Below are 13,988 nucleotides of genomic sequence, written 5' to 3' on the forward strand. Positions count from 1 at the left end.
GGATTGATTATCCTCTGAGACCTCTCTGGCAGGAGGTACAGCACTGACTGCAAAATAAAGGTAATACAATCTCTGGATGGTATTTTAGTCTGGTATTGTGGTGGGGCACTCTCAATCTGCCCCTCATTGACCACCACCCAAACAAAACTTCGCTAACTCCACTACTTCCAGTACATTACACTGAGCTAGAGGCAAAGTGATTGAGCCCCTGGCTTTGCACAATGCAGGGTGATCCACAACAAGATCCACTCTCAGATCCACACTCGTATCCACACTCAGATCCTTTAATGGAGAGTGTTCCTCTCAATAAACAGTCTTCTCTATGGCAATGATGCCTAACTAACATAATGAAGTGTGTCCTGTTCAGAAACACTCCAATACTGTAAATGGTAGTGAGTCAGCCAGGTGCTATGCTCATCATCTCAGCAACTGGAATATTAAAGCCCAGCGTTCAGAGCCGCCATACCTGGAAAACACTCATAACACACCAGCTTTCAAAAGTCTGTTTAGAGAATAGTAAGTCCAATGTTTATGTTCAAGGTTCTTCTGTGCTGTGAGCATCTAATGGAACAAAGTGCTAGCTCAGCACTCTAGACAGACACCTGGTAATCCCATGCCCTCAGACTCCAGTGACACACAGTGCCAGCCAGCCACCTCATTAGTAAGTGGTGAACTAAAAGCCATCTGGGTAAAACCACAGACTATAAAAGCACCGTAGAGATGAACTCGAGTTCAGAATAGCTATCAAAGCTCGATGATGCACTGACTTATAAAGTAATCAATCCTGGAGAAAAAAATAAACAGGTTACCTACAGGCTAATAAATCTTATGAACTCCAATGTCATGGATAGTGCTTCAGGCATCATTTTTGGAATATCAAATCAAATGTTATTTGTCACGTTTCATAAACAACAGGTGTAGACTAACAGTGAAATGCTTATTGACCAATATGATAACATTTTCTGTAAATCCCCTCAATATTTTAGGCAAATGTCAAACATTTTTTTTTTTTTATCATGTTAGGAATGACAGCAGCATAGTTTCTTTATGTTGCGGTTTCAATCAAGGTGCAATCAAGGTATACAGGGGCAGGGGCAAATGGAAATACAGCAGTCATCTTCACCCCTGGCTCTCTGGTACTATAATAGCTTGTCCTGTGTTTATTACATAGTAAGTATATTGTTAGTACACAGGTATAAGAGCAACTAAATGTAATAATAGCCAACTATAGCCTACCTTGAATTCCACTGACAGTTGCGGGATGTATTCCAGAGTCCAGAGTGCCCTAACAAGTGATGCCAACTGCTCAGTGACTTCACCTCTGGCATGCTGCGTATCTTCACTTTTAACAATCCCATTAATTCTCCTTCGACTCAAATCCAATTTGTACCGCTCCAACCCGAGATACTCTGCGAGCAGGTCAGTGTTGCTCAAGCACTGGACCACGGCGTTCATGAAACAGGTGTTCCCGTGATTTTTCAAGCCTAGAACACCTGGAATGTTGCCACCATAGCACCATAAAACCCTTTCTTTCACCGAGCAACGGGAAGAAGCTATCGAATTATTTTTTACAGAATCATCCCCGGCGACCTGGACATCCTCTTTGATATTTCCTGAGTTGGCACTGAGTGTGCAAGGTGTAACGTCACGAAACCCCCCATCGTCATCCTCTGCGCCCTGAACTGCAACGTCTCCAAAGTGGGTAAAAGTGCCCAAAGTTTTGATAATTTTATTTACAAAACTCCCCACCGACTTCAATGATTTCTTTCGAAAAAGCCGTCCATGTTTCTGTTTGTTTTCCTTGCGCTTTGCAGCCTTTGACGTGGCTTCATCCTTCACTCTGCAGTGTTTATCCATATCTTTATAATACTTTACCGATGTTGGAGAATTCTGGAATTAATTTCGAGGCCAATGTGCCACTTTTCTGCAGAGATTTCCCATCCGGATACCGTTAGGAGGACAGAAAACAAGCGCACAGAGGTGAAACCATTGCGGAGCCATGGCACTTCAACACATATCAACTCCGTGCAGCCGGTAAACGTCAAACATTTCAACACTTACTGAAACCCTTAATGCTTGTTGACCAAATTACACGAGCTCCATCGATGTTCAACATTACCCCCGCCTTTCCTTGCCTCCTACTTGCAGCCTTTACGGGCATGTACACACGCACTTACCCATTGCTTCGAACTTCGCCTGGAAAGAGGCGTGTATTCATATGCGTAGTGTGTGACTATTCCCTCCCACTTCGATTCTAGTCCCGGTATCATCAAAGTAGTTTATGATACAAACGCTGACTCACAAGTTGATGTTTCCAGGTTGAACTTCTATTCTAATGAAAACAATCAGTTTTTCATGGCTGAACGTTGAAACAGTCATATTTTCTGTTTGGCAGATTTTCTTTGTTAATATTAAATATATGGATTAGTCATGGACAAGTTTTTGCATTTAGAACACACCCATATTAGCCAATCATAAATGGATTAATGATGTGTAGACATTATTCAAGTAGGTTATGTGGGTTTCCCAATGTTAGGGAACCCCTGCTGTTTCAACCCACTGGCATGAAGGGCAGTGGTGAGGTGCTCACCTGAAGAGAGCAGTAACCAACCATACACAACAAGATAGAAGGATATGATGGAAAATAAGGAGACATATTTCAGTCAGGTTCATTTCAAACATGAACTTTATGGAGTTTGTTGGTTGGGGGAAAAAAACGGTCCACTATCTTTGCAAAGGCTCTGGTTGGCCACCTTGTAAGCATAAGTGCATTCCTTTTACATTCACAACAATATCATTCAATACCTTGAGGAATGCCCTGGCAGAAATGGAGACCTTGTGAAATAATGTCTTGTTCATCTATACTCATGCAATGAAATGGGATCACTAATCAGAGTAGGATTTTTAAAGGCCCAATGCAGCCGATTTTATCTCAATATCAAATCATTTCTGGGTAACATTAAGTACCTAACTGTGATTTTTTTTCAATTAAAATGTTAAAAACTAAAAAAAAGCTTCTTAGCAAAGAGCAATTTCTCAAGCAAGAATTTTGCTAAGACTGTCTGGGAGTGGTTTGAGTGGGGAGGGAAAAACTGAAATGTATCTGTTATTGGCAGAGAGGTTTGGAACTCTCTTTCTTATTGGTCTATTAAGTAATTTACCACATGGTGATGTCACCATGAAAGGCCAAAACTCCCTCCCACCAAAACAGGCAGAAATTTCAGGCAGTCTTTTCAAACAGTTCTTACACTAAAAGGGTATTATCATAATTTTCAAAATGTTACAGTATTTTTCCAACCTCACAATGTGGAAATGTATATAAATCACGTTTTTGACTCCACTGGACCTTAATAGAAGTGTTTCTTCTTTTGGCTTATTAACCATAAATTGAAGATTTATTGACTAATAAAAAATAACTCCCATATCCAGACCAACTCTCCTCACCAGTGCTAGACTGAGAGGGAATCAGGGTGGGGAGAATTTTGTCCAGGGTAGTAGGGCAGGTGAGTGAACCTCCATGGCAGTATGGACCCATCTACACTGATGCTGTTCACGTACTTGTTGTTGGAGCAGATCTTGACGCTGTTGATGCTGCCACTGTGCCCAGTGCCGATGTCTGTCACCTCCCCCTCAGAGTACCCCCGACACCTTCACCAGCTTGTCATCACCATTCGCCACCTACGTGAAGAAACAAAGCAATACATTATTATGGGATATCAGTGTTTCATTTAATCTGTTGTCAGTGCAGTACAATGGGTACAGTACAGACTGTCTCATTTTACAAAGGCTTGATGAATGATGTCTCTGAGAGACAATAAGAAGTTGTGGCCTGAGATTAAATTTAACTGTATAAACCATACATATGCTGTTTCTTAATTTGTGCCAGTTTCTCACGGCAGGAAAATAGTCCTGCAGCAACAAGAAATATTAATTATTATGTGGATTATAATTAATAGATTTTTTTTGTAGGGGGTTGATACAGTTTTCATTAGGGCAAATCAAGTCTGAAACTTTAAAGTGGAAATTACAAAGTTAACACGATTTAAGGTAACGCATCTGTATCTGTCACAAAATGGTCTCCATCGAGGGTGATGTGCATTCCATTAATGGATCCTGAGAGGGACCCTTCTAGTTCTCATAAGGCAAACCCGTCATACACCTCCCAATAGCCAATCCGTCTCAGAAAAGATACAGTATGTTAAATATTACTGGCCTTGATGTGCAGTAAACGAGGATCGTATAATAGTTGTGTGAAGAACTCTCATTAAACTGCAAAATGCATACAATAAAAATGTATAAAATCCACCCAACAGTTTCCAAAAGCGAATGCTCATTATTTTTCAACCAGGATTATAATATGCAGAGTATTTCACAATGACCAGTATTCATTATTCAAACTTTTTAATCAATGCAAGTCTGTGTCAAAATCTCTCCTCCTGTTTAAAAAAATGTAGATGTATTGTGCATGCCAGCATTTATTGGCTGGTAAATCATTTTGGAAGATTTAGAACTAAAGCCTTGACTTTCTCCTAATGAGTCCTTCACAGTATGCAAATAGAAACTGCTACCGTCTATCAAATAGTAAAATGCAGTGGTTAAAACATGGTTGTGTGTGGGAATGAGCCATAATCATCTCTGGGGTTGGCAGCTGTCTCCTTCTAGCTTCGGCCTCCCGTTGCAATTGTTATATGAAGTTATTTTTAGACCACAAATACCACATTTCCCTTTTAAAACGCAGGTGCCTTTCTATTTTTCCCTTGTTGAAAAGTGAATTAACCTACAAAGAAGGAGCTCAGGAAAAATGTAGATGTTACATCCTATGTGATTGTGCGCACCACTTTTCATGAAAAAACGTGCTCCAGTACTGTATAGTTTAGACATACCTAGTCTATTGATGTAAAGAAATTATGCTATCAAAAAGGATATTCTATTTATACACAAAACACTCCCCCTCAGTTAAAAATAAAGAAATAAGTGTGTTTCTTTGAAAGTGCTGCAGTTTGATCCAGAGTCCTGAACCTAAAAAATCAGGTCCAAACTTCCATCATGAAGACATATGGATTGTACTTATGAAATACTCAATTACAATACTATGAAAACCAAGCCTCAAGAGAAATTATCTCTGTGGAGTACCTCAGAATAACAATATTGTATGTGATGTTAGTGTGCTACTCAATGAATTGCTCTGGTACACCAGTGAAATAGATATATTTTAAGTTAAACAAGGAGAGATCATTTTCCAATGAGGTTTTCTCTGTGAAGAAGTAAACATCATCCTAGATAAAGTGGGTGACATAGACCATCTGGTTGCCTGAGTCATAGCTATGTCGTCTGCTTTAGGAACAAACAATCCCTTACAGAGAATACAATGCACTGTCATTGTCACTGCATTACGCTACTATGACATCTGGCGCTAAAATATGACCAGTGGCAAGGAGATGGCGCTCACACACGACTCACTGTACGATCAATCATCCATTGTGTTTCAAAACCCATGGTAATAACTGTAAATAAATACTATGTTAGTCATTAACCCAATCAGAGTTTAATTCTCCCTCAATACTTTAGTCTGTGGCACAAATGAGTCTGACCTCAGTAAATGCTCTTCTATATCCTACTGTGGTGGTGGTACCTTTCTGTCTGTGTCACTAGTGATGATCTGGTACTCCTCAGGGTGGTAGCAGACACTTCTAACCAGAATATACACTATCTGCTGCTTCTATTTGTTTCACTATTTCACTGTTAGTATTTGATTCTATTTGTTAAACTATTAGTCCTTTCTTCATATCAATAGCATTGTAACCAGATTATGATATGAATAAACATGAGCCAAGGTGTGCAATGCTTGTGGTTTTTGAAAACGTTGTTTAACTGGTAGTCCCTAACACAGTTCATTGGTTTCATGCCCACTAATGACCTTCTAAGGCATAAAGGTATCTATAATACAATTATTTGGTGGGTGCTTATTGTTTTATTTCATGCATGTACAAGTGTGTATTAATATGCATGTGTGAATTGGAAATGTGTATTTTTGCATATCTGTGACAGCCGTCTGAAATAGTAGACCAAGGCGCAGCGTGATTAGTGCTCATCATGTAATTTATTTGAATGAACATTGAATCAAAAAACCAAAGTGCAACAGCTAAACAGTTCTGTCAGGTAACAAATGACTAAACAGAAAATAACCACCCACAAAACCCAAAGGAAAACAGGCTGCCTAAGTATGGCTCCCAATCAGCAACAATGAATTACAGCTGTCCCTGATTGAGAGCCATACCGGGCCGAAACAAAGAAATACCAAACATAGAAAAAAGGACATAGAATGCCCACCCCAACTCACGCCCTGACCAACCAAAATAGAGACATAAAAGGATCTCTAAGGTCAGGGCGTGACAGTACCTCCCCCCCCCCCCCCCCCCCCCCCCCAAAGGTGCAGACTCCAGCTGCAAAACCTAAACCTATAGGGGATGGTCCGGGTGGGCATCTACCCGTGGTGGCGGCTCAGGAGCAGGACGCAGACCCCGCTCCACCACTGGCTCACCCCACTTTAATGGCTCCCCTAGAGCGTGGTCTCTTGCCGCCGACCACGGACTGGGGACCCTCGCAGCGGGCCATGGACTGGAGGGCGACTCTGGCTGCGCCTGGCGACTCTGGCTGCGCCCGGCTGGCGGGCGACTCTGGCTGCGCCCGGCTGGCGGGCGACTCTGGCTGCGCCCGGCTGGCGGGCGACTCTGGCTGCGCCCGGCTGGCGGGCGACTCTGGCTGCGCCCGGCTGGCGGGCGACTCTGGCTGCGCCCGGCTGGCGGGCGACTCTGGCTGCGCCCGGCAGGCGGGCGACTCTGGCTGCGCCCGGCAGGCGGGCGACTCTGGCTGCGCCCGGCAGGCGGGCGACTCGTCAGGGTCCGGACTGTGGGCCGTCTCGGCAGGCTCCGGACTGTGGGCCGTCTCGGCAGGCTCCGGACTGTGGGCCGTCTCGGCAGGCTCCGGACTGTGGGCCGTCTCTGCAGGCTCCGAACTGTGGGCCGTCTCTAGACGGGGCACTGTCGCCGGAAGCTCTGGACGGGGAACTGTCGCCGGAAGATCTAGACGGGGAACTGTCGCCGGAAGCTCTAGACGGGGAACTGTCGTCGGAAGCTCTAGATGGGGAACTGTCGTCGGAAGCTCTAGACCGGGAACTGTCGTCGGAAGCTCTAGACGGGGACTGCGCACTGAAGGCCTGATGCGTGGGGCTGGCTTTGGAGGCGCCAGACTATTTACATGCACCACAGGGCTAGCCCAAGGAGCAGGAGCAGGATGCACTGGAGGCCTGGTGCGTGGTGATGGCACTGGAGGTACCAGACTGGAGACCCGCATCTCAAGGCTAGTGCGAGGAGCAGGGACAGGGCGTACTGGACTGTGGGGTCGCACTGGAGATCTGGTGCATAGGCTTGTTACCCATCTTCCAGGCTGAATCCCCAACCTAGCCCGGCGCGGGCGGAGCGCAAGCACAGGACGGACTGATTCATCCCAGCGCTCCGGAGACACAATACGCAGCGCCGGCGCAGGATAACCTGGACCGAGACAGCGCACCGGAGACCAGACGCGCTGAGCTGGAACACTCCGGCCCGGCTCAATGCCCACTCTCGCCCGGGCAGATGTTAGGAGCTGGGATGTAGCGCACCGGGCTCTCAACGTGTACTGGGGACACCGTGCGCTCTACCGCATAACACGGTGCCTGACCAGTACTACGATGCCTCCTGTAAGCACGGGAAGTTGGCTCAGTATTCCATCCTGACTAAAACATTTTGCCCCCCCCAAAATGTTTTTGGGGCTGCCTCTCGGTCTCCCGTAGCTCCCGTAACTTGTCCTCCCAGAATCTTCGCTCCTTCTGCCAAGTCCATCCGTCAACCCGATGCTCCAATCCATGCTGCTTGGTCTTCTTATGGTTGGGTGGTTCTGTAACGGCCGTCTGAAAGAGTAGACCAAGGCGCAGCGTGGTTAGTGCTCATCATGACATTTATTTGAATGAACACTGAATCAAAAATCCAAAGTGCAACAGCTAAACAGTTCTGTCAGGTAACAAATGACTAAACAGAAAATAACCACCCACAAAACCCAAAGGAAAACAGGCTGCCTAAGTATGGCTCCCAATCAGCAACAACGAATTACAGCTGTCCCTGATTGAGAGCCATACCCGGCCGAAACAAAGAAATACCAAACATAGAAAAAAGGACATAGAATGCCCACCCCAACTCACGCCCTGACCAACCAAAATAGAGACATAAAAGGATCTCTAAGGTCAGGGCGTGACAATATCCCAACTCTCCTTGAGACACCCTCGGAAAGTGGGGTCACGGCCAGGGTCTGCCATTATCAGCGGCGACCCTATTTGTACTTTGTAATGCTCATGGTTCTTTATCTCCATCATTGTTGTTTATCTTTATCTCCATGGTTCTTTATCTCCATCATTGTTGTTTATCTTTATCTCCATGGTGCTTTATCTTCTTGATCTTTACCTGTCCCGCCCCTCCCCGCTGGCAATCCTCTTGTAGCCTCTGGTGGTGGCGATGGCTGTCACTCACACCCATGCTGTGGGCGTTGTGCACAGTCATCATCAGCCTGCCAGTCTCAGGAGTGAAGCCACAGATCTTACCATCATTCCAGGCTGAAAGAAAACAACACAAAAAGTCAATGACTGGGAGAAATACAAACATGAATGCGTGACAGAAAGTATTGTTTTTCTTTCATCCGAGTTAAAAATGGCACAACTGTTGTTGCCCAACTAAATCACCACCAGAAGAATGCATTTGCATTTCCAGACAGCAGACACGGCTTATAATAGAAAGCCCCTGAGTTTCTGCTGCTAAGAAATGGAATGGGAAATCCACCACTGATGATGCTCCTGCCGTCAATCATGAATTCCACAGCGTTGCAGCCAGGTCATGTTGGGCACAGTGATATGTAGCACTTCTTTAGAGGTTTCCATATGCCACATCCAGATGTCATTCTCAGAACGTGGCAAAGAGCTCAGATGAGCCACTGTGAGATATACATGTTAAGTTAAAGCACTTATCAGTCCATAATGAATTGATCTAGCTATTGACCATGACTATGATAAATATCATGCTTAACAATTTCTATTTTGGAAGACACAGGACATGACTTACAATAAATGATAGTATAGCCCCCTCTACTGGTGTCATTTAAAAAGGCAAATGGGCTTCAAAATGAACAGCCAGTCAAGCAGAATCAGTTCCCTATTTGCATTCAGTAGGAGACTGACCCTGCACACAAATGGAATGTGATGGCGTATATGATGTGACCTTTTAGCCTGTTGTGTCACTCACATCGTTCACGGCGCTGTTATGGCTGGTGGTGATCAGGTGATAAACTCCTCTTTGAAGTCAGTATTGTTGAAACAGTAGATCTGTGTCACTTCTGTGACCACAAAGAACTGGTGACCATCACCACAGGGCGCTATGGATGCCACACCTTCTCCAGCTGAACCTTCCTGCCAAAGAGTAGAAACCAAAGAATACACATACAGGTAGTATTCATTATGTAGTACAGTGGTGTATTAGATGCTTTTGGAAGATGCACACAGGATTACTGAAGTGAGAGAATAACTATAAAAGTGAATAGACCTCCATTCCAGACACTTGACTCACTTGATGTGTTTGAAGTTAGATGAGGATCCTGAACAGAGGGAACGTGCCATCTCCTGAGCCGACAATATGTTGCCTGTCTTCATCACAGATTGTGTTCACCCAATGTAGACAACAAGGGGAAATGCATGCTGAGTTCTGAGTTGTATACTGCAGTCTATCTAACTAAGCCAGATATTAAAGTCCTCTTACCGTGTTCCTTTTTTGAAGCCACCTTGTTGAACTTCTGTTTCACTGGGCCACGGCCCATTAAGAAGCTTCGTCTTGAGATTGACTTTCAGGATATCTCCACTGCTGCCACAGTAGAAATAGTATAGCTGATCCCAGCCTTCCTCAGGGATCTGTACCATGAAGCAATAGCAAGTTATTCAGGCTGCAAACTGCAGGATGCTGGGAAATAGCACTCTCACAAATGTATCAGGGCTCTACAGCCTACATTTTTCAACTTAGGTGCACACGTGCTCCTAAGTTGAAAAATGAAAGGTCAGCGTAGAGCCCTGTGTATAGCCATGTGTTACTGCACTGTATGTTCTGATACTATAATTAGTATAGAACAAGAAGGCCCACACTCTGTTAAAGCTCACAATTCACAGATTTATTGACAACGTTTCGATCCGAAACGGATCTTAGTCGATTTATGACCTGACGAATATCCGTTTCGGATCGAAACGTCAATAAATCGGTGAATTGGGAGCTTTAACAGTGTGCGGGCCTTCTTGTTCTATACTAGTATTCTTTATTAGCCCAGCACCTATGTTTTTAAGGATGTGGTATGACCACAAACTCTTCTGATATTGTAATTACCAAAATGCATTTCACAATTGTTTTCAGCTGCCCTGTCTGACATTCAGTGTGTGTGATCTTGTGGGGAAGATCAAGTTCCCAAACGCGGAGAGTGTTGCTACAAGAAGATGATCCATATCCTTATAGGCCTTTAGCTGTGACATTTCATTAGGTGGGTCAAGCCAAAATTATACAAAAATAGCTATTTAAATATACATACTGTTCTGCCTATACAAAGATATTGTCACTTGTGTTGGAGTATTGCAGAGTAAAGCAGTGACCACCACTGTGGACTGTGGCTGGGCTTTCACAAATGGATTCTGTTTTCTATATTCCACACCACTATATGGAAATTACAGACACACACAGTTATTCAGTTAAAATGTATGAATATGACTATTTGTAACTATTATATTATAACAGAGGATCTGAGTCAAATGTCAGTATTTCACAAAGTTTGACACACTATTGCTATGGCTAGTACCTTCCATCATCGTGACCCCCAAGGGTCACCAGATACTTGACATTGGGGGGAGAAGGCCAATTCTTCCACCTTTGCTAACACCAAATGATATATTGAATCCTCAAATGTATGACATACTAAAAGCAAAACTGGTTACGTATGAAGATATGTAGAAACTGCTTCTCCAATAGAAATCTTTGATCACGTTATCGGATCTAACCAATGATGTATATAAACTCTGGATGACTGACAGGGGGGGCGCTTACTCCTCCATTGTAAAAAGATTTAGGAAGCTATAGAAATGCATTTTTTAATGACTACATTAGTTTTGACACATTTATTCTATTACAGACACCTTAATGCATACTTTAAAATGATATTATGTTAGCTAAACATAAAACTACAAAATAAAAATAAATATAACATTTTCCTTAAAGTACTTTTTTTGTAATAATGTTACCATCCCAACTACAACAAGAAAACAAATACATGTAATTTTGTCCTTCAAAATGTAATTGAAATACTATATAATTCCATTCATTCCTATGGTGGACTGCTCCTACTGGGTAGTGCCAATGTGACCGACCGGTGGCTTCAAAGCCTCTCAATGGGCAATACATAGCATCAGCATTCCAGGGTTATATACACATCATTGGGTCTAACAGTCATCTGGCGCCGAACTGCGAATGTGCATCCGTCAAATAAAAGGCACTCCTTTGATATAAAGTTGTTTTTGACGAAAATGAAAACGTGTCAGTTTGTCACTTTGGCAAGGTTGGAGTAATAACATGTTCACCTAGACAAGACATTGTCTCGAATCTAGGTTGTGCCTTTAGATTTCGAGAAAATTAACTACAAGGAAGAATATTTTACATCTCTCATTGACTGCTCAAACCACCGTCTGGTCTGCGGAGCCTGCTTCACAAGCGTTCCTGGAAGTCTTGGGAAAATGAATGGAGTTTTTGTAGGGTCCACTAGCTATGTGATATTATTCTGGATTTCTTTATGATCGATTGATGAACACAGTAATCAGTTCAGAAGAGATGACTAAAGTCTAGCTAGCTAGCAAGGACGTACCAGTATAACCAATAACTGCATCACGATCAATAAGTGAAAAATGTTGTGTATATCCAACCTACTGCTAAACGTTTACGAAGCACTCTCACTTTTTAGCTTCGACACTGACTGCCCCAAAAACTTTTTTCACAGCCCTCCAGGTAGCAACGCCCAGGAGAACCTCTGTGCATGCGTAGACAAAACATTTCACCCATATTTGACCCCGTTGAGGGAGAGATTACAGTGGACTCAATTTTCTCTCATGATTTTGGCCAATAACTCATGCAGCAGCGTGAAATGTGTGATAAGTTTGACAGAAACTCTGAAAAGAATACATTTAATTTATATAGCGCTTTTCATTACGCTCCACCGTCCAGGCAAGCACACTCTCCTCCGCTTCTCCTTCTATGGCTCCTCCAAGACCCAGAATGAAGCAGGTAGAGACATTATATAATAACTTATCCTTATGGCTGAGTTCATACCTATTCTTATATCACCAGTGGAATGCTCTTTTCTCTGTTGGAGTTTTGCATAATGTGTTGTGACTCAGTGCCCCTTGACACCTCAATAAAAGTGGTCATGCAAGGGCTGCCACTCTTCAGTGTAGGGGTCTTTATTGGGGTCACATCCAGCTCAGATCACTCATCTGTGTGGAAGACACCCATTTATGTCCATGTGAGCTGGATCGCAGGCTTCTTTGCCATGATGACAAATGAGGGAACAAAGTAATTATCCTGTCATGGTCATGTATGACCTTTGGCACCTTAATGAAAGAGCGTATTTAGTGAAAAGCTGCAGTTGACCTCTAGAATCGCATCGCCAGGAGAAATATGACCAACATCGAAGATACAAGACTCACACTCTCTTTAGAATGTCTCACACCAAAGATTAACTTCCTCTGTCCAAGTATTTGGTATAGTCTAATACACGCCTCTTTCTGCAGACCTTTTGTGCCAAATGCCAAACTGTGTTGATTTATTTTTTTCCCCCATTTCCTACAGAGGGGAGTATTTTGAAGGAACTGATGGGTTCACTGAATTGTTTTTCATACTGCAGATTTTATGAACACAGTGACATGGGACTGTGGCCAAAGACAGACCCCAGTGGAAGAAGATTGTTGCGGCAGGTAGCCTAGTGGTTAGAGCATTGGGCCAGTAACTGAAAGGTTGCTAGATTGCATCCCTGAGCTGACAAGGTAAAAATCTGTCGTTCTGCCCCTGACAAGGCAGTTAACCCACTGTTCCTAGACCGTCATTGTAAATAAGAATTTATTCTTAAGTGACTTGCCTAGTGACTTGCTTAGTTAAATAAGAAAAATGTCCCACCCAGGTCAAAGAGGACTAGGTAATGTGTCAGGGACCTTCTCACTGTTTTTATGAGTGTCAATTTTAGTGCCCATTGTCTTTATTTTGATAGTACTGGCTGTTAAAGAGAAAGCAATGTTGAGCCATGTCATTTTTTGTTGCAACAATAACATTTCAGTCCAGAAGATAAAACCTGACGACAGTCAGAACACAGCAATTCCTGCAGATGGATGTGTAAAAAGACAGAAGAGCTGTAGGACAATAGGACACCATGTCGGAACTGAAATATCTAGATCAACAAAACATAGCCAGATCTTAAATTGATCCCCATAGAATTGAAAGTGAACAGACAAATCCGTCATATAGAACCCTTCAAAATGTATGTTGAAACCTAAAAACAGTGAAACTTAAAAATCCCAGTGTTGGGTCTCCGTGTGCAATAGTGATGTTACAGTACTTACGCTCTAGTAATCTAAGCTTTTTTCCCCCTCTGATACCGTTGTTCAAGAACTATTTGAGGAACAGCATGTTCATTGAAGGATAGCCAGGAAAGAGAGGAGACAGGGCTCCCCATTCTAAGACATTATAGTTCCCCTTGCATGGGCAACCCTGAGACCCTCTCCTGGCAGCACTCCAATGTGAACACAGGCCTTATATGCGCCTGATTGGCTCAGCAGGTCTCGGCAGGTGGCTAATTGGATAAGCTTTTAATCTTCACACTATCGCCGCCCTGCTGGA

The 13,988-nt window shown here is 43.4% G+C and overlaps 1 protein-coding gene across 1 annotated transcript in view; it reads right to left on the minus strand.

Annotated features, from left to right (window-relative positions):
- The window catches only part of LOC106607063 (ubiquitin carboxyl-terminal hydrolase 43), an 87,298-nt gene extending 85,073 nt beyond the window's left edge, over positions 1-2,225 (minus strand). Inside the window, exon 1 of the mRNA XM_045720322.2 lies at positions 1,237-2,225. Within this exon, the coding sequence (XP_045576278.1) occupies positions 1,237-1,857 (621 nt within the window). The 5' untranslated portion in view covers positions 1,858-2,225. The remainder of the gene's footprint in view (positions 1-1,236) is intronic.
- Positions 2,226-13,988: the final 11,763 nt, after the last annotated feature.

This window comes from Salmo salar, chromosome 06 (assembly GCF_965601325.2).
Source record: "Salmo salar chromosome 06, fSalSal1, whole genome shotgun sequence".
NCBI lineage: Eukaryota > Metazoa > Chordata > Actinopteri > Salmoniformes > Salmonidae > Salmo > Salmo salar.